Source organism: Oenanthe melanoleuca, chromosome 1A (genome assembly GCF_029582105.1).
Source record: "Oenanthe melanoleuca isolate GR-GAL-2019-014 chromosome 1A, OMel1.0, whole genome shotgun sequence".
In the NCBI taxonomy this organism is placed as follows: Eukaryota; Metazoa; Chordata; class Aves; order Passeriformes; family Muscicapidae; genus Oenanthe; species Oenanthe melanoleuca.
Genome location: NC_079334.1, coordinates 63458628 through 63483840, shown reverse-complemented (window position 1 = coordinate 63483840; position 25213 = coordinate 63458628). Strand labels below are relative to the sequence as shown.

The 25213-nt window shown below is 42.8% G+C and overlaps 1 protein-coding gene across 4 annotated transcripts; it reads right to left on the bottom strand.

Moving 5' to 3' along the window:
• SEPHS1 (selenophosphate synthetase 1) lies at positions 1-24413 on the bottom strand. Of its 4 annotated transcripts, none has more exons than XM_056508823.1 (9): positions 23741-24413; positions 20377-20641; positions 17158-17261; positions 12591-12698; positions 11666-11820; positions 10755-10845; positions 7716-7815; positions 6006-6218; positions 1-1357 (listed from the first exon to the last, which is right to left on the bottom strand). In XM_056508823.1, the coding sequence occupies exons 2-9, from the start codon at positions 20567-20569 to the stop codon at positions 1143-1145; spliced, it is 1179 nt and encodes a 392-aa protein (XP_056364798.1). In that variant the 5' UTR covers positions 20570-20641; positions 23741-24413; the 3' UTR covers positions 1-1142. The 4 variants fall into 4 exon arrangements, with proteins under 4 accessions (XP_056364798.1, XP_056364817.1, XP_056364790.1 ...); XM_056508842.1 differs by having other exon boundaries at positions 20377-20638; XM_056508815.1 differs by lacking the exon at positions 23741-24413 and adding an exon at positions 22937-23358.
• Between the last annotated feature and the right edge of the window lie 800 nt (positions 24414-25213).

Sequence of the window (25213 nt, the reverse complement as noted above, 5' to 3'; positions counted from 1 at the left end):
TAAAAAAAATTAAATATTTATTTTGAATAACAAGCTTAAGTCCAAGCTGCATTGTTGGCAATGTTGGTTTTAAACACAGATCACAAAAGCGTGCAGAAAATTGTATTTGAGCAAAGAACAAAATAATACTAAGAATTATACTAAACAGCTGCTGATTTTTAAAGAAACAAAAAAGGCTTGTAATCACTATACAAAATATAAAATGTATTAAACACTACCATCCACAGAACAGAGGTTTATTTTAGTTTGATTATATTTAAAAATTATTTGTGTAGTTATTTATATAGTGAATTGTAAATGAATATTATACAGTAACCTCCTTTTGGTCTGCAAAACCTTTGTTGCACTATAGCACATCCAATCACGTTGCAAAAAAAAAAAAAAAAAAGAAAAAAAAAAGAAAAAAAAAAATTTATTTGTCCTTACTATCAATAAAGAAAACAATCATTGATAATACAGTAAATATTGTCAAGTCTACAAATAATGAAATTCAAAATGACTCCTTCGACTCTGAAGCGCTTTCCATGCAAAAAGTCAGCACTTGCTGTTTAAACTGAGTGCACTACCAAGCAATGTCCAGGGTCGCAGATGCTCTTGGTAAGACTAAACCTTACAAAAAAACCTTAGAAAATAAAATAAAATAAATTTTTTTAAAAATCAAAGATTGAATGCAATCATGCAACCTCTTACTACTGGATAACCCACTGTGTCGCTTGTCAATTTATTGCCTTTCTGGAATATCACTCAAGGCATCAAAATTAGATTCATGATAAATATACACATAATGAAAGGACACAAACTGCTATTCGACACTACTACTGGTAATGTCTGTGCTACGTGAAAGCACCTTTAAAAAGAGCCTATGCGGCAAGAGATAAGTGTCTAAAGATTCAAAATGAATCAACAGTATTGGATAACAATATAATTCTCAACTCAGAAGCTGCCTCAAGATTAGGTGCATCTTCAGTTAATGTAACAGGAAAAAAAGGCAATGGATTTTATTATTTGTATCCACTCATAAACTGACCTAAGGCCACCAGATGTGCAGACACAACAAGTTTTCTTTTCTTTTTACAGTTCTTTAAATTGTAGGATGATAAGGGAATAGATCTATTCAAAAACAAACAGCTATTTCATCTCTATTAAGAGGTGGCACCGGGCGTGGGGTTGACGTTCTGAGTGGCCACCTGTGGTGCCACTTCAATGATCCGGGGTTTGTCTATAATCCTGGCCGTGCGGTTGCCCTTCTCTACAATGCCAATAATCCACGCCTGGTGGCCTTCGCCGTATTTCGGGGACTTGATCTCGGCGCAGAAGCGCGCTGCCTGCTCTCGTGGTAAGCAGATGAGGAGGCCTCCTGCAAAGAAACAGAGCACAGCATCAGAACACCTGACTGCAAAGTATTTCAGCCTTGGTCTGCTAGACCTCTACTTGGACAAGGACTTGGTGACTTCAGTGGAGTCTGCTGAACTCCAAAGACTCCAAAAACAGACACAGTGGAACTCCGAGCTCTTGCCCTACAGCAAGATGTCTGCGCCTGAATGCAGTGTCTAGTTTCATATGAACGAAGCCAAATACACACAAAAGATGTTGGCAAAAGGACCTGGTACCGATGCCAACAAATGACATACTGAAACAACACCAGCACTGTAACTTTCCTCAGAGGGCTGCAGAGTGCCTCTACACAGAAACATTTTGGATAAAGGTCATATGCAGCTACCTGTAAGCACATATTGGTGGCAGCTGATTCTGTGAGTAATCCTGTCGCATGCAATGAAATCATTCATAAAGCAGGGACTACTGCCCTGCTGAGAATGCAAGAGGCAGAACATTAAACACAGGCTTGATCCAATGCTCCCTGTGACAGACCTTCTGACCCCTTTGTCTGACAATTTTCTAACCTTTTTAGCCTTTCCTGTGAGTTTTTTTTCTCAGATACAACTGTAATTACTTAATTTACTAATGAAGACTTTCAGAAGCAGCACAGTAATGAGTTAGCAAACTCACCATTCCACTATTAAACCTAAAAGCACTTCCTTTCTTAGAATTCCAAAGCACTGAAAAAGACAGTTTGGCAAGTGAATTGAAAATGTTTGGAGAACATAGGGAGAGACTAGATTCACACAGCCCGGAATCTGGGCATATGCTGAGCCTCACTTACTCCTTGACCCAAAGCACTCTCATCCACAAGTTCTGCCACCAGCTCTGAGACAACCCTGGGGCAAAGGGCCACCTGCTGAGCAGACCACCTTGGGCTTGGGTGCCACCTCCTCCTCCTCCACAGACAACTCCTCAGCACCATGGGCACCTTGATGTTTGCTTTTCCAAGCACACAGTCCCCTCACTGGTTACAAAAGACACTTTTCATTTCGGGCCATGGAGAAGCAGCTACTGAACATGAGGAGTTAATAAAAAGGGTAAGTGGAAGTGTGAAAGTGATTTTTTAAAATACTGTATGAAGAAAAATATGCCAGCCAAAAAATGCCTACCTCTCTGACATTTCAAAATAACATCCTGGTATTTCCATCAAACACAACAACAAAAAACCCATAAGCTTGAAAGACAGTGCCTAGAACTACTTCAGATGTAACAGACAAATCAATTGCAAAGGAATTATGTGACATTCCCATGGAAGGCTCTAAATCCAATTGAAGAGAAACTTACATCGTGGTGCAAGCGAGTCAAGGGAGAGGTTTGCAAGTGGCAGTGCAGAGAAGGTGCTAACTAGCCAGAAGGGAGGTGTATGAATATGGTAAAAAAAGAAACAAGAAAGAGCAGAAAAGTAATCCACTCAATTTTTTTCACACACACTCTCTTCCTGCAATTTTGTATCACTCATATACACACCCCCTTATCATTCTCGGGCAAGACCAAAAACATGCACAAAACTCCAGTTTCCAGTGGGGGAAAAAAAAAAAAAAAAAAAAAAATCACTTTCCACCTGCTGGCTACATTCCAGTCTGATCAATAATACTTAAAAAGGCTATGAGCTACTCTCAACCAGCAGCAGGCTTCCTGTAAGCAGGGATTATAGTTACTTCTCTGCTACACTGACCAGTCTCTTTAACCCTCTGGGTAAGTCCTTAAGCTTGTCCACTACATTTTTTAGGCTAGTCTGTATTCTTGGCATTACCAGATGCTCTGCTTTTTGGGGATTGAAAGGATGCAGATACTTGGTGGCTGTCCTGGCTTATCTTTGTAAGAACAAAAGGGTTTTTTTGGTAGAGGCTATGAACATTGCTGGTTTTAACAAGTAGTATATCAAGCAGGGAAGTAGGCACAGAACACTTCAAAAGCAGGCGAGACAAAGCTCTGTAATTAAGAGCAGAGATACAAATAGTTCATGAATCAAAATAAAGTCCTTGCTCCTGCAATGACTTACAACAGGATGACATCATTAGCCTTGCCTCTTGTCAGGCACTGACACAGCCCTTCTTTTCCATCCACCTATTTCCACCAAATCTCCACAAACACCAAGCTGCTGAGATACCTCTGCTACACTGAAAGAGTCATTTGACACCATCAAAAAGTTTTTAGGACTGAAAAATACACACATGTACGAATGTCCCAAACAGGGTAACTCTGTGACTTATCTCTGCAAGTAGCCATTTTAACAACTCATTCTTTTGAGACCAAATGCCTGACTGCAACTTTAACCCTTACCAAAGGAGTTCCCTAAAAGAGTGGAGAATCATGTAAAAGTGCATTTTTAGGAGACTACACCATTAGCAAGAGTGCCTGAAGGATGGAACAGATGACATAATACATCTTTTCAACATTGGCTTTTGTGAACAGGTGCCCAGCAAATGCACATAGGGAAAAAACCCAACATAATAACCTTAAAATCCATTAAAATAGTTTTCCAGTAAATTTCTTATTGTCTGCCCACTCTGCTGAAAAACATCTGTTCCCAGATGAAGAAGCTACAGACAGAGCATGTCCAGAAGTTTAAGCCAACAGAGAAGAAGTGTGTTAGAGTGTTAGAGTGTGTTACTGTGTTAGAGTAAGAAGAGTCTTGAGCAGCCCCAGCAGGGCTCCCACAGCTGGGTATCAGGCACAGCAAGGCAGGCCTTGGCCTTCACATAAATCAAGCCCAGGGCAGGAGGTGTGCAAACAGCCTGGTCTGAATGCCAATGAGCCATGCCAGCACAGCCCAGCTCCCACTGCTGACACACACCAGGCCCTGCAGTGCAAGCCCAAAGCCTGCGGGTGGTTATTCAGCTCCCAGAGCCTGGCCAGTGTGTCCATGCGGCTACTGATCTTTTGGGTGACACTGCCCTGTAACAAATCCCTGTGGCCACTGTAATGTGAGAAACACAGCACAGTGATCAAATCACAGACATGTTCTGAGGCACTCACAGTTCACCACCAACCAGATCTGTCTCGCTGTTTTTCCCATCATCATCCATCTCTGCCCAAGACTCTGCATTTCAAAGAGACCTCTTGCTCTCACTCCCAGAAGAGATTCTGAAGTCAGGCATTTCCCACTTCTCAGCAGTGCATCCATCTGCACTGTTTCACATTCCTTCAGTGAAAAGAGAACTGGGTGTCCCCAAGGTGCAGGATGGGCAGTTTTTAAGACAAACACTTGGTTTGCAGCTAAACCATTCCAACACCAACTGCTATCCAAACCTCTACCACAGCCACTCACTTAGAAGAGCACCTTGCAGTTCCAGCTCAGTCTCATGCTATTTTTTGAGCTTTTTCCAAATAATAAATGCTGCTGGCACTCCAGCTATGTGAGCTTCTGGGTATTAAGAATCTGGCCAGTGCTACCAACCTTATTGACACAGCTTGCCAAGCTGCCACCAGATATTTCTGCTCCCTTCTGACTCTGGATTTGGAAAGTGTTCACACCCCATATCCTGTTACACATCATCTGAGCCAAACAGCCTCTGTAGGACAGAGTGTCTGCTCAAGCACAGATGGCCAAGGAACAACTCAGCAGATCAGGATAAGTTATGTATTCACTAGGGGAAAAGTTTATGTCTCTCACTGTGGTGCTTTTTTCCAGATCTTCAGACTGTTTTGCTTCAAGGGGGCCCCTCTGTTGTGAACTGCAGAGAATGTGGATAATACTTCTGGAGAGCCAGAAGATGGCAGGGAAATGAGATAAGAGAAATAGATAGATTCGTTGCTACATCTCTCCATTTCCCAAAGAGAAAGAAGAGTCAGACTAAATTAGAAAAAAACAAAATAGAAGATTCAAGGGGAAAGTGAAGTAGAAAGACATCCAGTAGATGACAGTGATCATGCTCATCAGAGAAGAGCCTATTCCTGATAAGGCAACTTAAAAACCATCAGAAGTTCTCATCACCTGATGACTCTCTAAATATTTTTGTCCATAGCCAGGTTTTCAGTACAGTCTGTTGTACTCACTGTCACTGCATGTGGCAGCTTTATTGATCTCAAGTAATAAATGGGTCAGAGAACAACATTTATTTTTTGCTGCTAGTCACAATCCCTAAAGTCAAATTTCATAAAACTAAGAGAGAAAAGCTGTAAGCTGTTTTCTTGGATATCTGTATGCTGTGGACAGAGAAGGCCTCAGCTGCCAACACTGGCCCACCCAACACTAAATTTTTTAGTAACAAACTAAACACTATCCTTTGTAAGGCAAAACTACTGCCAGTGGCTTTGATTTTTGAGAAAACTGTGCCAGATGTGGTGGAATTTCCAGATATCCACTGTTCTGGAGTTAACAGAGAAGAACAGGTTTCAAAAGAATTCAGAATCATCACTAACTTCTAACTGCAAACCAGAGGGTGTCAGGATTTCTGTAATAGTGTTCCATAAGGGAGCAGAAGACATTCAGGACAGGGTGGTGTTTTGGAAGTCAGGCTGAAGGAGTTAGTTGTGAACAGCTGTGTGGCTGCTGCTCATTAGCCTGGCCAGGTGCCAAACCAACCGTGACTCTGAACGCGCAGCACACGATTTGTGCCTTTGAAATGGAATTCTGAAGTGCAGGTGTAGGGAAGGAAGGGGCTGGCACAGCTGTCACCTACCTGAAGTCTCTGGACAAGTCCCGTGCATGAGGCCAAACATGTTGCCACAGGCCTTACTGACAGCAGCCATCTTAGCCAGGACAGGGAGGTTGTGAATAACAAAGGACACCTCGTTCCGCTGCTGCTTGGCAAGGTTTTGTGCATGCCCCAGGATCCCGAATCCCGTGATGTCTGTAGCTGCATGTGCATTGAAAGTGTGCATCAGTCCAGCAGCTACAAGAGAGGGAGAAGGGAAGAACACCAAATCAGAAAATACTAAATTACCAGTAAAGTGCTTTAACAATATTGTGCACATTGGATACGTTTAATGCAAACCAGGTTGGATTAAATTAATAAAATAAAGAGAACTGGAATTAACCAATAGTGCACGTAACACTTCAAAAATTTAGTTTGTATTTAAGATACTAAATCATGCTGAAAATCCGTCATGGAAGTTGCATTTATGAGCGTGTTCTATTAGACATGTGCTACTCATTTATATTGGCAGTCTAAGAAACAGGGATTGCTTCAGATCCAAACTTCCCAAAGCTGAGGGCCACAGGGGTTCTGAGCTCAGCTCTGCTCCACTAAGGGCAGGAATCAGACACAGCTCAGTCTCCTCACATCTCTTCCCCTGCCGCCCTGCAATAGTGACAGCTGAACTTAGATGTGGACACTCAAGGTTTAAGAGCTGAAAAAACAAAGCCTGCGGCTGTGGGGGAAGGGCCCCAGCCTCCCCACCTATACATTCATGAAATTCCTGCACATTTGCAGCTCCTGGGTGGGAAAAAGGCACCTATGCATGCAGGACAATAGCACCAGTTAAGACTATTTAAGTGTTGTTAAAGGTGTATGACAAGAGCAGAGAAAAACAAAACCAAGAACGCTTTGACTTTCTTTGTGTGCCTCCCCACACACGAGAAGAAGTGAGTTATTTGCCATAAGACAATGCTGGTCATTTATCTTACCTGGAAGGCTTTGACAAAGAATGAAAAACCAGGGGGATGATATAAGAAATGAAAAGTGAATAAACGGGAAAAGAGATATTTAACCATTCCTGTTCCTTCAACTGAGAAATAAGTAAGGAAACACTTAATTCAATTCTCCACTCTGCCAGAAGATACTTTGAACAAAGAAGGGAAATCCTGGATTAAAACTTCTAGGGTAAAAGCAGAGCTTTTCTTCCACCAAATTTAAAAGAAAAAAAATCAAAACAAAAAACCCACTACAGGAACAGGAAAACGACAAACAGAAAAAAAAAAAAAGCATATTCCACACTGTGGAAAGCAGTGTACAAGACTGAATTAGAAGAAAGGTCTGTTTTTTTTTAAATCAAAATTTAAACTGAAGCTTACATAAGTGTAGAACTTTTCCTTTATTTTATTCTATTTCAATTTCTTTTAACCTTACCACAGTCAGGCCTTCCCAATGCAAGAAAGCAAGGAACAAATCCAATATTTTTCCCTTTAAAACATCCTTTAACTCACTGGGATGTTACTTGCAGCACTCACGAGTCATAATCATATCCAGCAGCTTTGTGTTTTTGCTGTATAATTACATAAGGGCATTTGATTTTAATTTGCTGGTTTCACTAACTCTGAACAACAGAGAGATGGGGCAGAATGAAAGGGACAAAGTGTCCATGTCCCAATTCCCCAAGGTAGTGAAATGAAATTGATATGGAAGTGAAGAGACTCACAATCCCTCCCCTCCAGCACACACATCTCTTACCTGTCCTGTTCAGCCGTGCCATATTCATCATTGCCTCCTGGTATGCTAGTTCTACATCTTCCTGTGTTACCACGAGTTTGATTTTATTCCACTTTTCAGGCTAATGGATGAAATAAAGATGTTTCTTTTAGATTTTCAGCTGTACATTTTAAAGTGCACCCTGACCATTTAAAAAAACTCCAAACCCTTAATCCAAAATGTAGTTTTTTTAAGAGTTAAAGAGGGGCAAAACGTTCCAGTCAGAGGCTTGTGTCTTAGTCTGCTGTACCCCAAACTAAGCAAAGTTTATTTAAAGATCTATTAGGCATTAAGCACCTCAAATCCTACTTTCAGCAGCCGAATGGAGTGGAATAAACTACCCTAGGGAAAGTACTTCTTCAAGGCAACTCTCTGGATTGAGCTCCCACAGCAAAATTAAAAGAACTTTGGTTGCTGGATGTTGAGATTTGTAATTTCTGCCTTCTTGGATTTTTGAGAGATTGTTCTTACTTTCACACCTGGACACTTTGATCAGGAAAGACAACTGATATCCAGCAGTACTGGCCAGAGGAATGTATGCTAAGGCAGGATATAATCACTCCAATTTAGGATGAAGGCAGTTTCATAAGCCTCCTTTACAATTTAATACCAGCATCTTCCACCCATTCTCCAGTGTCTAGTATGGTCTCATCTCTTCACCATATTCCCATAAATGCTCTTCGTCCCAGAAGGGTTTCACAACAATTTAGGAAACAGTACCTTTATAAAGGGTAATTGTTTCATTCACAGCTGAAGTGATTCCAGATCCAGAATGAAACAAAGCAACTATTTTATTTTAAAAGCCTCACTACAAACTGATTTAACTTTTTTTTTCTGCAATGAAAATAAAATACAGAGAACTGAAAGTCAGAAAACACAGGATTTTTGAAGCCACAATACCTACACTGCCATTCCATAGAGTAAATGTTTAGAACAAACATCTTATTTAACAAAAGGTGCAGGAACTACTAAGAAATGGTAGGTGATGCTACACTGGGGAAGGATCTTGTCTTAACAAATGAGTGCTGACTTCAAGAGGTGTAAGAGAGAATCCAAAAATGGCAAAAGGGGGAAAGACTGGTTAGCCAAAATAAACAAATTGTCAAAGAGCAAGGAATGATGGCAGTGGGACCAGAGTTTCTGATATTAGGTTGAAGTGGATCTACCAGTTAAAGAAAAGCATTTTTGTTTACACAAATGAGAGACCAAGTAAAAAAATAAGATGCAACTGTTACAAAGATGACAGAATAGTGATTATTCTGGGAATGACTGAAAAAAACCTGAGCAGTCATTCTGCCTTAGGTTTCAAAAACAGTTCTGAAGCTGATCACAGGACAGAAACTGGGCAGATGAGAGCAATAGAAATCACAAATGATGTGGAAGCAGAACTCAAGGCTGAGGGTAGATGGGCCACAAACACAGGCAAGATATGAACTGAAGGCAAATTCCTCTCCACTACAACAATAAAGATACTGGGCTGAGTCAACAGGGAATTATGGCAGAAAATTTGCAAAAACTCCCAAACAGGTTATAAAAGCACGATTGGATTTCCAAATAGGAAGGTTTGTAGACAACAGCAAAGAGCTAGAAAACCCTGCCTGAAGATGCACATCACAGCACTCCCTTTCATATCTTTATGCATGCATATCTCTACACTCCAGTTTTCCTTTCTTGCCTTTGCATAACCTTGCTATACTATTTCTCCCACACACTTTTTAATATGAAGTCCAATTCCCCACTAAAATTTGATTTACAGGTGGATTTGTGATGGGCAATTAATTCTACTCTCACTTTCCCTGCACTTTCACAAAACAAAGCTAAAGAAAAGGTAGCATAGCTACTCAAATTTTCCTACCACAATCAAAGATATATTCTGTTTACACATAATAGCAGTATTGATTTCCTGGCTGTCCTCATTTTTCAGACCAGGTTTTTCTGTTTGACAGTTGAGGATATTAGTAGTATTTGAAATATGTGGAAATTCAGAATAGCCTTAATTTGCAAGTCTGCTTGTCAGTACAACAAGAAGGTATGTTAAGAAGTAAGATTATGGCCAGAAAACATAACTATGGAATTGGGGTCTTGTTGTTTCACTTCATTTTCATATCAGGATTATCTGAGGCCCTGATCCTTGTACCTGTGGAAAACACAGGATTCTGAAGAGGTCAAAATTGCTAGGCCAGACCCTATAAAGAAGGAGAAAAATATTTTTCCCTCATTGCTCACATTTCAGACTCCAATGAAGGTTTAAGCTGGTTCTCTCCCACTTTGTTAACACTAGCTGTGTTAGTTAGAATTCATCTGACAATGCAGTGGCCAACAGCCAAACCAAAGTAGATTCCAGCTCACTCCTCTGCCAGTCTATTGGCTCAGGAGTCCCAAAAGTAGAAAAGATGCATCTTTTTAGAGTGTAAACTGAGCAGTTATAATTCGGAAGACACATTCTGGGAGCCAGACAACATAAGCAGATGCCAATTTTGCAGTTACTTTTCAGTTCAGTAGTTACATTTTTGCCTGAAGTAACAGATGGAAGTATGTCTACATCCATAATGCTGCTAGAAAAATTCTTACTGAATGCACAGGGCAATACATGTGAAACGCAGATAAACTTCCATGCACACAAGCAGAAAGCCCAAGTACAGAGAGAGCATTCTTGGCCTAACTGCCATCAATAAGTGTTGCCAATTACTTTGGCAGGTGGAGTAGGGCATAATGTTGCCCAGGGTGATAGTCTGTTGTTCTGTTAGCAAACAATTTTGGTTATTACAGCAATGCCTGAGAAATAACTAAGAATTAGGTGCAATTAAGATAGGCTCACTAAGCACAAAATTGTAAATTGCCTTGATTCCAAAGGAATTTTGCATCCAAGTAGGGAAGACTGGAGCGTATCAAGGAGGAAGGAGGAGAGAGAGGTGACAAATGACTCCCATCTGAGCTGAACTTTGTCATGTTGAAGGAATGAGGAAAGTCATCTTTAACTCACACCCCTCTTCCCCATTTCTTTTTTTGTGGTGTACTCACAATATCTAGCCACTGGTGGACAGCTACAGCCACTTGTGTTCCCAAGGGTTTAGTTAATACAAGCACATCTCCTGGCACTGCATTGTCTGGCCTGGAAACAAAGAATTCGTATATTAACTACACAGCAAGATTCAAACACATTATTAGGAATAAGTGCTGATAATTACATTTTCCACAGACCCACGCATCTTATTGCGCTGTTAAAAAACTGACTAATTGCAGAATTACCCTTTGGGATTCACTGCCATGCAATATTATTGAGGAAAATGCTGCAAACTTGTTTAAAAAGTGCTAATCCTTCTTTCTTGGAAAAGAAAACAATGCTTGCAGTCAAACACATACCAAATTACAACTCTTCTTTCAAATTTTTTGATACATAAGAGAGGATACGGGAAAAAATTTACCTTTTTTTACCCAGGGCGTAAGATATTGAGCATTAGGATCATGAACAAGTTCATTTGTATAGAGTAACATGCCACAGTAAGACATTCAAAATCAGCTTCTGTTAAATGGATAGAATGCTCTAAAGACAGCAGTTCTGTAGTTCTCTACAGCCATTAACAGGACAAGCAGGACATGGTTTAGAAATGTATGTATAAATGTGGCAGAAATTTATGTTCTAAACAGTCTACACTACCTTTAAAGATTAGAAGCTTAATTCTCTTGTCAAAAGGAGAATAGGATCAAAAAGGACTGGGGGGGTGGGGAGAAGTAAAAGGACATCCTGTTTTAAAAAAGCAAATATGTACAAAGAGATGTGGCATCTGTTGAGTGCTAAGGACAAATGCACGCAGGAGAAGGTACTGCTTTATTCATCAGGAGACACCCCACAAGATAACAACACAGTGCTTAAAGGAATATCACTGTATCCCTCAGACCAGTGCCTTTGATTGTTTAGTGATTTAACTTACATTATAAATTCATTAGGCTGACAGACTGTCGTGGCCACTCCTCCTAAAACAATCCAGGGATTTAACACTGTTTGGCCACCAGTAACAGATGTTCCTGCCTCTTCTGCTGCATCTTTGAAACCCTGGATAATTAGAGGCATCACTTTGTCTCTTTCCTAGAGATCAAAACAGAAGTCAGAGTTTCATACACAGCAGTGCTAGTCATTGCAAGGCTGGTCCAAGGCTTTAACCACTCCAACCAAATGCCCTTGTGGCAAATAGTTCATGACAAAAAAGCAACCCTTAGGAATAGTCTGGTCTCCTGAAAACTGCATCCCACAGAGTTAGTTTTACAGTTCTGTGTAGAAGACACTCTTACACTGAAGAAACGTTCTAGAAAAGGTCATAAGAGTAATCAGAGTTCTGGAAACTCAGAACAACTATCCTGCTGTGTAATCAGGTACAGCCACAGCAGTGCAGTGCTAAAAGATCAAGATGCACTTGGGCTCCATTAACTATCAAAGTTTCAACTTACATCCTTCCAAGAATAAACATCCCTTTTTTTACTATAGCAAAACAAACATACATGCTGATCACTTCCACAAAGAAAAAAACCAAAACAAAACAACTCAAAATCATCTATCCAAACTGGCAGATGAATTGGTAATCAAATACTGGCCTTTGATAGAAGGAGGCACCCCATTTTGGTGGGGATGAAGGCAGCAGATTACAATGCCACAGAAAACTGAACTTTTAGCACATGACCTCAGAGTGTTTATGAGGCAAGATCCATACTATGAACTAAGCCATTCATTAAAACCATCTCTTCTTTAAACAGCTTCAAACTTTGAGGAGAAAATACACTAAACATTTAACATTTGATTTCATGTGTCTGAGCACATTAAACTTTGAGTATTCCTTTAAGGTAAAGTGCCAAAAGTCTTACCCTATCTGTCATTTTATTGCTGATTCCAAGGAGCATCAACATGTTGTCACATTCTGTGACCCCCATGGCATAAAGGTCACTTAGGACATTGGCACACGCTATTCGTCCCTGAAAAACAAAGAGACAAGAAAAAAAATCTGCAGCACTGTTGGTGAATGTTTAAATATCTTCCACAAGAAGAGCTTCCAGTGTGAGTTTGCACTCTGACACAGCTTCTTACTCCACAGCATTAAGAAACCCAGCCAGAGATTTGGTATGATCCGTTACGTGCTATGTGCCCACCTAGAAGTGCAGGTATCATTCCTTTACAGGCATGGAGAGAATTCATCCCAGCTGTCTTGGTCAACACACTCTCCCACTGACTCCATAGGAATCCCAGAGTTCAGACTGGATGCCCAATCTGAGAGAATAAGTTAAGATCAACAGTCTATCTTTCATAACAAGCTCTGTTTACTTAACATGGTATATTTCTATTAACTTTATTCCAGCACAAAACTGTACATCCTGGTGGAGATGGCCATGGCATGGAATTCACAACTGCTAGGAAATTAATCCAAAAAGCACATATTGCTGACCTTCTGCATCAAAATACACAGGAGATGGGTCTTTGATGAGAAAGATATTTGCTCCCTGCACTACTCTGGAGGCCATGTCTGCACTCCTGAGTTTGTTCCCAGAGGATACAGCTGTGCTGCCAGCACACACCCTCACTGGGCTGCTTCCTCTGCTCTGGGGATGACAGTGTGTGCAGGGAATAAAGCAGCTCAGGGTTCCCAGGAACTGTATTTGCCACCACTGAGGGAAGCTGTGTGCCCCCACCATTCACACAGTGAGAGATGTATTTATCTGTCACTCTCCAGGTGACAAGATCAGGTTGAATTTTGCTACAGCACCAATTTTACTGACTGGTATGTGTGTGTATCTCCACTAATAAAAATTTGTATAAGAGACAAAACTGTTTGCTCAAAATTCCTCTAAGTCAGGAAGCTGATAGGACTCAGAAGCCATCACATACATTGCATGAGGTTAGTTACTCTAATTTTACTAAATTAATGGACCTGAGTCAGGGTTTTTGAGGTATAGACCCAGCACAGATGAGACATCAAGTTTCTGATGAAAAAGCAGAACTTCCTTATACAGGGTATGCCCTAAGCAAGGTATTTTAAAATATAGGACAAATTCTGTTGTATTACTTTGGAAGACTTCATGCATTCTAGGAAAGTTGTTTTAGGTTTACAGATGCAGAACTGCAATCAACACCTGGCTTTATGATTTTAAGTCTGTGCTTTTCATTATGTTCAAAGGCAACACCACCATGGTAAAAGCAACAGCATGCTTATTTGATACAATTTGCAAAAAGGGTAATATTTTCAGGCAGTTACTTCACTTGCTGATGACATGAAACAACATCTCCAAATCACAAATAAATATAATAAAGTTTTTCTAAATTCAAGAGTTTTCAGTGGCAGAGGAATCCCTGATATTTGGAACTGGAACATATTTTAATTCCAGTTAATAATTTAAATCTTAAACTATTAAGAAAAGAGTTGTGTACTGCGCTACTTGATAGATATTGGCTACTAAATTTCTATATGACTGCCATTTCCCTTTTGTGGCACTATCAAGCCATTCTCTGTAATCTTCAGTATTTACTAAGCAAACTGCTGGTTTGTGCTCTGTTAGGAATGACAGATAGGTTTTTAAAACCATAAGGACAACACCTCTGATAGTCAGAGGTTAGTCTAAGAATGCTTTTGCCAACAGCCAAAACCACTACGGATACAAATTCAGGGAAGTGCAATTCCCAAGTCTGAAGGAGCAGAGAGAACAACACAGGGCTTTTGTGACACACCAGCAAAGCCAACAGGGCTCACAAACACAGGTCAGCTGGGCAGGTTCTGCAGACCACCTGCCTGCTTGCATAGTGCCCTGAAACACAAAAGATCTCATGCAATACTAAGAACTATTTGTAAGGACAAAAGATGAAGAATCAGACACCCATCTCCAGTCCTGAATGAAGGTTCTTAAAACAGCAACAAAAAGGTTCCTGGATGAAGGAGGAAAGATGTACTCTCTCTCAAACCACCCAGTTCCCTGCTCTTGTACTCAAACAGGTGTTTCTGCAGTGCTACAACAGAGGCCAGTATCCAGAGCTAATCACAGAGATATGATACTTATTACAAAACCTTTTTTCAATTGCTTGTAACTTTTGTAATAAACAATTTAAGCTAAATAAATTCTATGCTTGGTATAGATTTTATAGGTGTACATTCTAGGGATAATTTTGTACATGGACTGAGCGTTTTCAAGGATAAACCCGAAGTGAAGGAAAAAGAGGAAAAGAACGAAGAATGATTTTGCATATAACTGCAGAACTTAGTTTTAAAATAGGCAGTGCCAGCGTGAGAGAAAGCTGTTTTCTGAAGCAGAAATCAGAAGTTCAGCTGAGTCCACAAGCAGTTTTGCCTTCCTCAGCTGTTTCCTAATCCCTTCTGTCACAGCACCCAGCTTGGGAGCTCACTTTTGGCTTTCCCCCTCTGCTTCCTCCCTGCAATTAGGAAGAGAGATCAGATAAGGAGCTGCAGGTAAACCCTGTGCACAGAGAAAGGAAGAGACTTTAGATCAGGGAACCCTCACTCAAAACCAGACTAGAAGTGCCTGGGTAAGGAGACTGAGGGGAAGGGCAAGGACAGTGTGCACGGCAGGTGAGTTGACAGGCGTGGGTCAGGGGACACCTAGACTTAAACAGGGAAAGAAGCAGTTGGAGAAGCAGGGTAGCAGTAGCATGTCTCAAGCAGAGGAGGCCAGAGCACACACCTTTACAGCACCTCAAAATTCCCAAGTCTCACAATCCTTCTGCTAGTAAAAACCATCCATAAACCCCATGGCAAATGGTATTTGACTGTCCTCTAACCAATGTTGGTCCACACAAGCAAGAGGACCTATATTGTCCCTTGGGGTACTCTGGCCCTCAAGAGAGGGGTCTGAGCAGAGGGTCCAGGAGCAATAATCCTGCTGGATCATCACTGGTGGTATCAGCAAGAAGGCTTGAGACAGAATCCCCATCCTCAGTTAGCTCTTAGGAAGAAATACACATATCTAAACAGATTAGGAAGTGGCCAGCCATCAGATTAAAATAAATGTCCTCAAGAATGAAAAGTGAAGGACTTGAGAGTTATACAGAACCAAGGTTACAGCTGCTGGTGCATGTGGATCAGACTAACTATGATGCAACCACTGAAGCTGGACTAAGGCCAAATTTACATTCCACTCCTACCACACTGACCTAAACCTCATCTGGGCACAGGCCTATCTATCTACTGTAGCTTTTCAAACCCTTTGTATCTCCAAACAAAGCAACCCTCCCCCTTCACCACAGCCTTTAACATTGTCCCTCAAGTTTTTGTTACAAGGTAAGAAGAGAGTTTCTCAGATGATGAACTTGAAAACGGATCTCCAAAACATTTTTTTTCCTCTGGTCCCTGACAAGTTTCCACATGATATTAAAGCAACCCACTTGAATCAAATTTCTCAGGAGAGCACAACTCCATACTCCAGAGGCCAGCCTGAGATTTTTGGCTGCTCAGTTTGCAGAAAGAGAGCTCTCCTGGAAGAGAAATCACAGGAGCTAGGCTTACATATGGGCACAACACACAGTCAAGCATGCTAAAAAAAAAAAAAAAAAAAAAAAAAAAGAAAAAAAAAAAGAAAAAAAAAAAAAAGATGGTCCCAATCTCAAACTGTCAAAACCTACCAGACAGGTCTCACAGAGCAAACAAACTGACAGCAGCACATAGAACACTCAGTAACATCAATAGCAGTAAAAGCAATGGAGTCACATCCAAACCACAAAAAACATGAATTCTAGCACCTTTCATTTAACATTTCCTTACAGGTTTATTAAAGTCTTCTTCTAAAGCTCATTTGTTTTCCAGGACCTGTTCAAGTCAATACTGAACACTGCCACACATGGAGGAATGTCTGCTGAGACAGATTAGTATGACAGGAACACAGAAGGAACCAAGGCCACAGTATACACACTGTCCAACCAGTCATTTCAATGTGTCCATATTCAAGTGCAGGTAGCATCACAGGAAAGCCGGTCTTCACAAGGCACTCTGAAATTGCCAGGTGCTATTGCCAACTACTGACATTAGGTATTTCCAGTTCTAACAGGTTACGTGGTTATTTCAATACTTCAAAAAAGGCCAGATACAATGTGGTTCTGCTTGTAAGTGGAGTTTACTCTCTGCTACTTCACAGCCTGCTCATTTTCCCCCTTTTGGGCTCTTCAAACCAAATCCCACAAAGAGATGAAGAAAAATCCGAATTAAAGGTGGCAGTTCTCCCAACTTTCACCTACACAGAAAGTAGCACTGCAGCATTCCTGGGAGATTCCAGGATGAAATTATGCCTTTCCCTCTTCACATCTATTTAGGAAAGACTCTGAATGCAATTAATCACACAATTAGCACTACACATCTAAAAGAAACTTTCAGAAGTGCTATCAGGTTGGTGAGAAACCCAAATCAGCAATGAACCCAAGAATCAAGTTTAGCCAACTTACCATCATATAAGGGTCATCCACAATAGGATAAATATAATCTGTTGTTTGGACTAATGACAAACCTCCATGTCTTAATGGAATTACACAAGTGTCCATCCCAATTCCTGGAAAGACAGAAATCCATGAGTGAGGTGGGTAACTGTGTCCTGAATTATCTGTTGCTCTTAAGAGAAGAGTTTATAAAACATGTCTGTGAAATACCTAACATTGCCTAAACAGACATGGCAAATTCCTTCATCAGAGAGGGAACACAGCACAAGTAAGAGGAAAAAACCAGCAAAGGAAAAAAACTGGGTGGAACTGAACATAAGTGCAAATGGCTGAAGGCAAGAATTAAACTACAATATTCTTTATTCTTTTGCAGCAGCACAACAGCACATCAAGAACATCTGTGCTTTTATGTAAGTACACTTAAAGTTAAGAGGAACTAAGTACATTGATATTGTCAAAAGCAAATAAGTTTTCCTGTCTCTCTGATCTCAACAAAAATATGGTAGCAGCTGTGCAGGGACACAGCATCTCATAATGGACATTCCCTCACTTCAGAAGGAACAAGTCACAGCCCGAGTCCTTGGTGAAAGATGATTCACCCACTTGGAGCTTTAGCAACCACACTAACCTTGCCTTGCAAGGCTGGAAGGTTGCAGATCACCTGATAGGTACAGAACTCCTTGGAGAAAACCACAACCCTGAGCACCACGACCTTTCCCTGACAGTGGATATCTCCATCAGAACAAGTAATATTAGAACCTCCCAGCATTTGCTGCAATGGAAGAGCCCACACCAAAGGGGCAGGTGACAAATCACAACACGCTGGCTGCACCACAGTCCCCTATGGATTGCCTTGTGCCTTGCAGCAATGGCAGGAAGCTTACCTCCTTCCTGGGCTGGCAGCAAGCTGTCTGAAACTACTCTGCATGCCCCATAGGGCAAGAGTCTTCAAAACAGCAAATTTTTAGGGAGCAGGTCACACAGGAACCTTTCACCATGTATTGATGAGACACACTATCCTAGCAAGAGCTACAAACCAGTCTGGCAGTGTCCTGTACAGGGATGGAACAAGCTGCTGTCATCTGAGTCTTACTGAGCGGACAGATGTCTGCCAGGCAGCTAGTATATAGGTGGAGAGGATCTTGCCTCTCCTGCTAGAGAGGCAGGAGATCTTGCCTTGGAAGAGAACACATACTGACAAGCTCCCAAGCAGTAATTTAGGGTTGGTCAATCTGCACAGAAGCTCCCAATACACCATGCCCAATGTCCAGTGCCTCCAGAGAAGGGCACATAAGCAGTTGCAGAGAAGTGGCCCAGATGCAGGAGCTGCTTTGCCCTCAGTTCACCTATCCATGCCATAATGCTGCTAGACTGACTTCACCTGTGCATTTCCCCACAATTTCAGACAAAGTGCTGCTTGACAGCCAGGCCAAGGGGCTACAATGATGGTCCTTCTGAGGCTGTGCTAATGTCCCACCAAAACATATCTAAATAACAAGCAAATCTCTTCAGAGCCATGACTGATTTCAGGCCTGTAATAGCTCTGAGAATAAACATCAGATTTGCAGTCTCTTACTCACAGCCGTACTGAAGTTTGCTCTGGGTAACATCCCTCCCAGAACTAAAAAGGGGAGGCTGCTGGCAACCTCCCTTCTGACTGTATTTCAAAAGCATGGCGCCTATGCACAGGGGGCAAGTTACCTGCCTATATCTTTTAAGCACAAGACATCAAAGGCAAATCTCATACCAAACTTATCCAAAGACACATTTGCTAAAGGGATACTCATTACAAAAGAGACCTGAACTCTTCACCTTCTATTACTAACAGATTTTCTGTTACATAGTATCACATCTACACACTGATGGCATAAATCTACTTTTATACCTTTTCATATAGCTGTAGAAGAAAAGTCTACTAGCAATTCCATTATTGTTTAGAGCCTGTAAGTTTGTAAGAGGAAAAAAAATCTAAACCAAACTATTGCTGATTTTAGAAAATTGCTAAATCGAAATGCTGCTGTGAACAGCTTACTTAATTTAGAAAAATACACATAAATAACAGTTTGGGGATGAAAAAAGATGGAAGTGTTCTCTTCCAGGGAATATTAAATTACAGTGCCACCCCAGCTTCACACACAATTGCTGCTTATATATTTCATACAAAGATTGCCATTGTTTAGGCAAGAACATGGGCGCCTTACTAATCTCTCATTATATTCAATCTCTACCAGAATAATGGGTTGCAACCTGTTAGCCTGCTAATAGACAATTAGCAATGTTTATATAATTTTAAATAAAGTTATTGAATACTAAATTGATAATTAAATAACTTCAAAATAAATGCTCCATTGATATTCTTAAGTTGAGGGAAAAAAATATTCTGCACTGCAGAGAGATTGAATATGCAAGGCTGAGTAAATAGACAAACAGAATTAAAAGTGTCATTAAACTCATTATCTACATTAATTTATCTATATCAATATTAGGTACAGTAGCTGGTATCAAAATACCTACGTTTGCCCTGTTCCCCATGGCTTGTGCAGGTTGTTTTCCCTTATTGCTTGCATCATTGTGCAAATATCAAAGAGAAAGTGAAGCTGGCAAGAACACAGAGGTCTTGGAAAGGCAGCCTTTCCCAGGCAGCTTCTACAGGTGAGCAAAAGAGTTAGAGTGGGGAACAATGAAAGGACTCAGAGGAATAATGACAATTGTGAAACAATTTGCTCCCAGTCACCTGAAGCAAGGAAGTTCTCTTGCTCACTTTCTGTGACCCAGGAACAGAAGGGAGAGGAGGGAGACGGGAAATTCACCTGGGAGTCATCCAAATTCATTCATCCATTGCATCAAATTCCAAATGCAATGTGTGAACATAAAAGTCTAAAATTAACTGAGAAATTAACTGACAGGACTTCAGTTTGCACAGCACCTACTGGGGGGAATGGGGGGAGCAGACTAATAACTAAGCATGTGCCCGTCACAATGGTCATTCCTGAGTGTTTTGCTCTTGTAGTTGAGTGCACTGCAGGATGTTAAATAATTAAGATAATATTCTTGTATTCCAGATGCCAACAAATGACAGCATGAGATTCATTCTTCAGCTTTCTGGATGCTCTGCATGCATTATACAACACACAATTTCCCAACTGGTTAAACAAACCACAAATGTGATCGTGTCACTAAGCAAACTGAGCAGAAGGACCACCAACGTCCAGCGCAGCAACTACTTACCCAACCTGGGCATAACTGCCCCCAAGAACTGTTCATCTTCCTGAAAATGGTTTTCCTGTAGAGATTCGAGCAGTTTCTGTAAGACATCCTGTGGCACTTTGCAGCCTGTGCCCTTCAGTTCAGTGAATCGGGTCAGACGGAAGCTCTTGTCCAGTTCGTAACTTTCTGGGTTAAAGGACTCCCGAACAGACATGGTTCTCTCCCACAGACTGCCGGCCTCTCCCACCCCAGAGCAACAGGATCAGTTCCTCTGCTGATCAGTCTTCTTAAAAAAACGAAAAATAACAATTAAAAAAAAAAGGAACATTAGAAATTCCTATGACCTGCAAGACACATGACTGAAGTTAAAAGAAAAAGAAAGCACTTGCTGCTGTTCACCTGTTAAGACAGGTGTGCACATATCACACACCTCATTTCCCTACGACTACAAAGAGATGACTCCTCACCTTACCTTCTGACATTTAAAACTATAACTATGCCAGGTGAATCAGAGAATTAACTTCTTTTCCAGATATGCTGCGTAAGGTTTTCATCAAAAAAAGAATCTAACATGCTTACCAACCTCATTTAACATAGAGGTAATGAAAGAAATAATAGTTCCCAGAGCACAGAGGCCAACTTCCCAAAGGCAACCTGGGCCCTGATCCTGCAGTATGCTCAGCAGAGACATCTGTTTGTACTCAGCTCAGTGTAGGGTCATAATTTTAGCCATTAACATATTAATCTCAAAAACAAGATGCTTTTCAAATAATGACTCTGCTTCAATCCTGAGGTAAGAAGCTGAAGCTCCATAATACACCTGTTCTCCTTGGGAGAAAACAGGCTTCTGGTGTTCTGTTAGAACAGGTAGCAGAAGAACAAAGAGGCCGCATGTAAGCGGAGTGGTTCACCTGCAAGCATGGCAGTTTACCTTTCAGCATGTTTACAGACAAAAATGCTGAAAAGTTTCTTGCCTCTTCAGCCCATTTTTAGTCAACTAATGATACGGAGAATCACAGAATTGCCCATTAGAATGGTAATGTAAAAATACACTGATGCAATTCATTTAATAAAATTCTTAACAATGCATGTCTAATTTTAGAACGTTTTTCCACTCTGACTCACATCCACCACACTCCAAAACTAATAAGAGGCCTAACCGAGACACTGACTTCTAAACGGGAACAGCTGTGATAAAATACAATTAATCTTTCTCAGAGAACAAGTTTTCAGGAATTACTAAAAGCAACCTGCCTAGTAGTAGTTTCTTAGAAAGCAAGAATCCTGTGTAACACCAACAAGAACAAAATTCAGTGGCATCACTGACAACACCTGATACTGATGGTCATGCCCTAATGAGGTTAAGCTGAAAAGAAGAATGCAAGTGACTGGTATTGCAAAGCTCAACTTTGCTAAATGAAGGGAAGAAGTAAATCTACAGACTGTGCTGTATCTGCCCTACACAGCACTTATTAACAAGCACATCTGTTCCATAAACTTTTAAGTCTATTTATGGACTATAATTTGTAGGAACTGAAGTTTTAAGCTCCCTGAGAACTTTTGATGTGAAGCCCAACTCCCCTTCACTGTGTTTTCCCTCCTTCTTTGGGAGGTGTGGCACTTATTTAAAACAAATCTTCCAAAGCCTAGGCTCGGGCAGAAATCCAAACTCTAGTTACAAGAACGTGTCTTGGATAAGCAATGAATGCAGTTCCTAGCTGTTGTCTTCCAATGCAAGACACTAAGCACTTGCAATTAAAAAAAAAAAAAAAAGTGTCTGGAAAACAACCTGTCAACAGAAATAGGAGACAAAAGCTTTTAAAGGAGGAGGGGGATTTTTTTCCCTTCATTCTTTTTTAACACTTCATTCTAATTAATTCCAGAAAATTATAAAAAGCAGCTAGCCCCACAAGGGAAACATCTTCCTTCATCTACCAATAAGTGCAATAAGCTTTGCACCCCCTGCCTACTTGCACAGGGATGGATGCAGAGGCCACAGCCTACCGGGAACTTTTTGCAGCCTCGAGGACTGTAAGGACACAGTTCACGTTTGAAAACAAACTCGTGAAACAAACAAGACGATTTCATTTAACGGAAAACATCCCCAGAGCAAGAATACGATAATTTTTCTAATAAAGATATGATTAAAGCTGCATGCAATTGTGCAGTTCACATACTCCCATGGGAGTAACACTCCCCACAAGACCAAGTTTTGGTGACTTTGGTGGTCACAACACCTAGCCTGGCAGAGTTCAGAAGAGTTTGGACAACTCTCAGGCACAAGGTGTGATTCTTAGGGCTGTCCTGTGCAGAGCCAGCAGATGGACTGACGGCCCTTGTGAGTCCCCTGCAACTCAGAATATTCTGCGATTCTGGCAGTCCATGCAGCACTGCGATGTGCGCGACAAGCATCCCTCCCCAGCAGCAGACACCACCTCCTAACCCAGACGTTTCTTACTTTAAAAGAGCGGCATAATAAATATTAAAAGCTGAAGTTTAACCCTTGCCTTCCTAAGAACAGACAGGAGAGCACAGGAGTGAAAAGGGGAGGAGGGAAGGAGAACTGGAGCCAGGTACATACCCCAAACAAACCCCAGCGCACCCACCGCCAGCCCGAGCACCCGAGACACACGAGGCGAGGCGCTGCAACCACCATCGATCCGGGGAATGCGGCGGGGAGCGCTGCGGGCAGACATGGCTCCGGGACACCTTAAATTTCCAGCCGCTGCCTTTAGAGGCAAACCCGGGGCCTTCGCTGCCGCTCTTTGTGCGGCCGGAGAGGCGGCGGGGGAAGAGGACGGGGAGGAAGAAGCTGCGAGCGGAGCGGCTCTGGCGGCGGCTCCTTGCCGGGGTGCGGCGGGGCCGGAGCCCGCGCTGTCCGACCCCGCTGTCCCCCGTGTCCCCACGTGCAGGTACGGTGTCACCGGGGCGGGGTCCACCCCTCGCCGGCGGGGACGGCCGGTGGGATGTTGGGAGCAGCCCCCTCTCCGCCCCCGCCGACACTCCGTAATGGGGAGGGAGGGAAGCACGGGGGTGGGGGGGAGGAATTGAGGGGGGGGGGGGGGAAAGGAGGGAAAAGGGAAAAAAAAATGTCGGCGGGCGAAAATTTAACCCGTCCGCTGCCGGCGTCCAAATTTTTTTAAAGCGGCCGCATCGCGGTGAAGGCGCTGCCCCCCCATCCCCGCTCCTTCCTCCGCCCTTCCCCCGGGGCCGGGCCGAGGGAGGGCGGCGGGGCCCGGGCCAGGCGGGCACCCCGCGCCCCGGCCGCGCCGCGCCGCCCCCCGCGCCCGGCCCGGCGGGAACGGCGGAGGCGAATTCCCCTTTAAATCTCCCCGCCTTGCACCCCCCCTCCTCCTCCTCCTCCCTCCTCAGGTCTCCCTCTCACCGGCTCTCGCCGCCTCCTCGCCCTCCGCCTCCTCCCGCGAACGGGACTCCCAGCGCGGTCCCACAATGCACCGGGCGCGCCGGGCTCCCTCAGCGCCGCCTGAATAGAAAATGCCGCCGCCGCCGCCGCCGGGCACGGGGGGGTTAAACCCCCCCTTTTCCTCCCTGTCCCTGCTTTTCCCTCCCTTTCCCTCCCGCCTCCCCGCTCCGCGCTTCCCGCCCCCTCCCGCTCCCCCTCACACCGCATCCCACGCGCGTTCCCGCGCGGGGGCGCGCGCCGTCGCAGCGCGACATGTCGCGACACCGCCCCCCCTCAGCTCAGCACGTGAGGGCGGCCAGGGCGCGGTGTGTGGGGTCTGGTCCCTTCTCGCAGTCACGGAATCGTCGAGGTTGAGAGAGACCTTTAGGATCAGCCGGTCCAACGCAGCGCTGCCGCTGTAACCCCTTCAGTCCTGAACTCAAACCAGAGCCGCGTCCGGGCGCTTCTTAAACTTCACTGCAGGGACGGTGACTCCGCCACCTGCCCGGACACCCTGTCCCGATGCCTGACCCCCCTCACAGTGAAAAATACTGCTTTGATCTCTAATCTGAGTCTCCCCTGCCTCTGTTTAGCCATTTCCCCTAATCGCAGAATCGATTAGAAATCGATTGGAAAAGGCCTCTGAGGTCAAGTCCAGCCTACGACCAAACACCACCTTGTCACCAGCCCATGGCACTGAGTGTCACCTCCAGGCTTTCCTTAAACACCTCCAGGGATAGTGACTGCACCACCTCCTTGGGAAACCTGTTCTAGTGTCTAATCATCCTTTCTGTGAAGAAATTCTTCCTCACTGGTGTTTCCCCTGAGAAGCATGAGTCTGTCTGTGGGACTCCTTGCTCTGATGCCTTCTCCTTCAATATGAAAACTTTGTGATTAGGAACAATTTGGGTGGGAAATTTAATCAGAGCTGAGGAGACTTGGCACCTGCAGAGCCAGGTCCTCCCCCAATGCTGAATTTTGCCCAGAAACTGGACAAAAAGTCACATTTGATCCATTTGAGTCACACCAAAATGTTGGGGCAAGAAGGAAAGTGAGGGGGTCAAATTGACCTGACAATGGGCAAAATTTTAAGCATTAAATTTTTCTGGGTGCAGAGCCAAGACTGTGGCCCCAGGGATAGAGGTGTCATTTCCTCAGGTGTTATCTCCTGGGGTTTGATCCATGTGAGGCCCATGGAAGGCTGCAGGAGCACTGCAATGTGGCTGGGTGTGTCAACTGGTGACATTTTTTAACCCAGAATACGTTTTTGAGCATGCTTCAGGAAAAATGTAATCCTGCTTTGCAGCAAGTGGTAATAGGTTCAGCACTACTCTAGGAGGCTGTGCTGTGTTCAAGTCAATCCTTTTCCATCACTGATTTGCAAAGCATCCCATTTTTTCTTATGCATTTAATATATAAATCACTGGAATCTAACATGTCTTTAACATGTATGAT

Coding starts and splice junctions, on each gene's coding strand:
- SEPHS1 (XM_056508823.1), bottom strand. CDS start 20,569: ATGTCTGTTCGGGAGTCCTTTAACCCAGAAAGTTACGAACTGGACAAG. Junction 17,262..20,376: donor GGCAGTTATGCCCAGGTTGG/GTAAGTAGTTGC, acceptor CTGTCTTTCCAG/GAATTGGGATGGACACTTGT. Junction 6,219..7,715: donor GGCACGGCTGAACAGGACAG/GTAAGAGATGTG, acceptor CCTCTCTTGTAG/CTGCTGGACTGATGCACACT.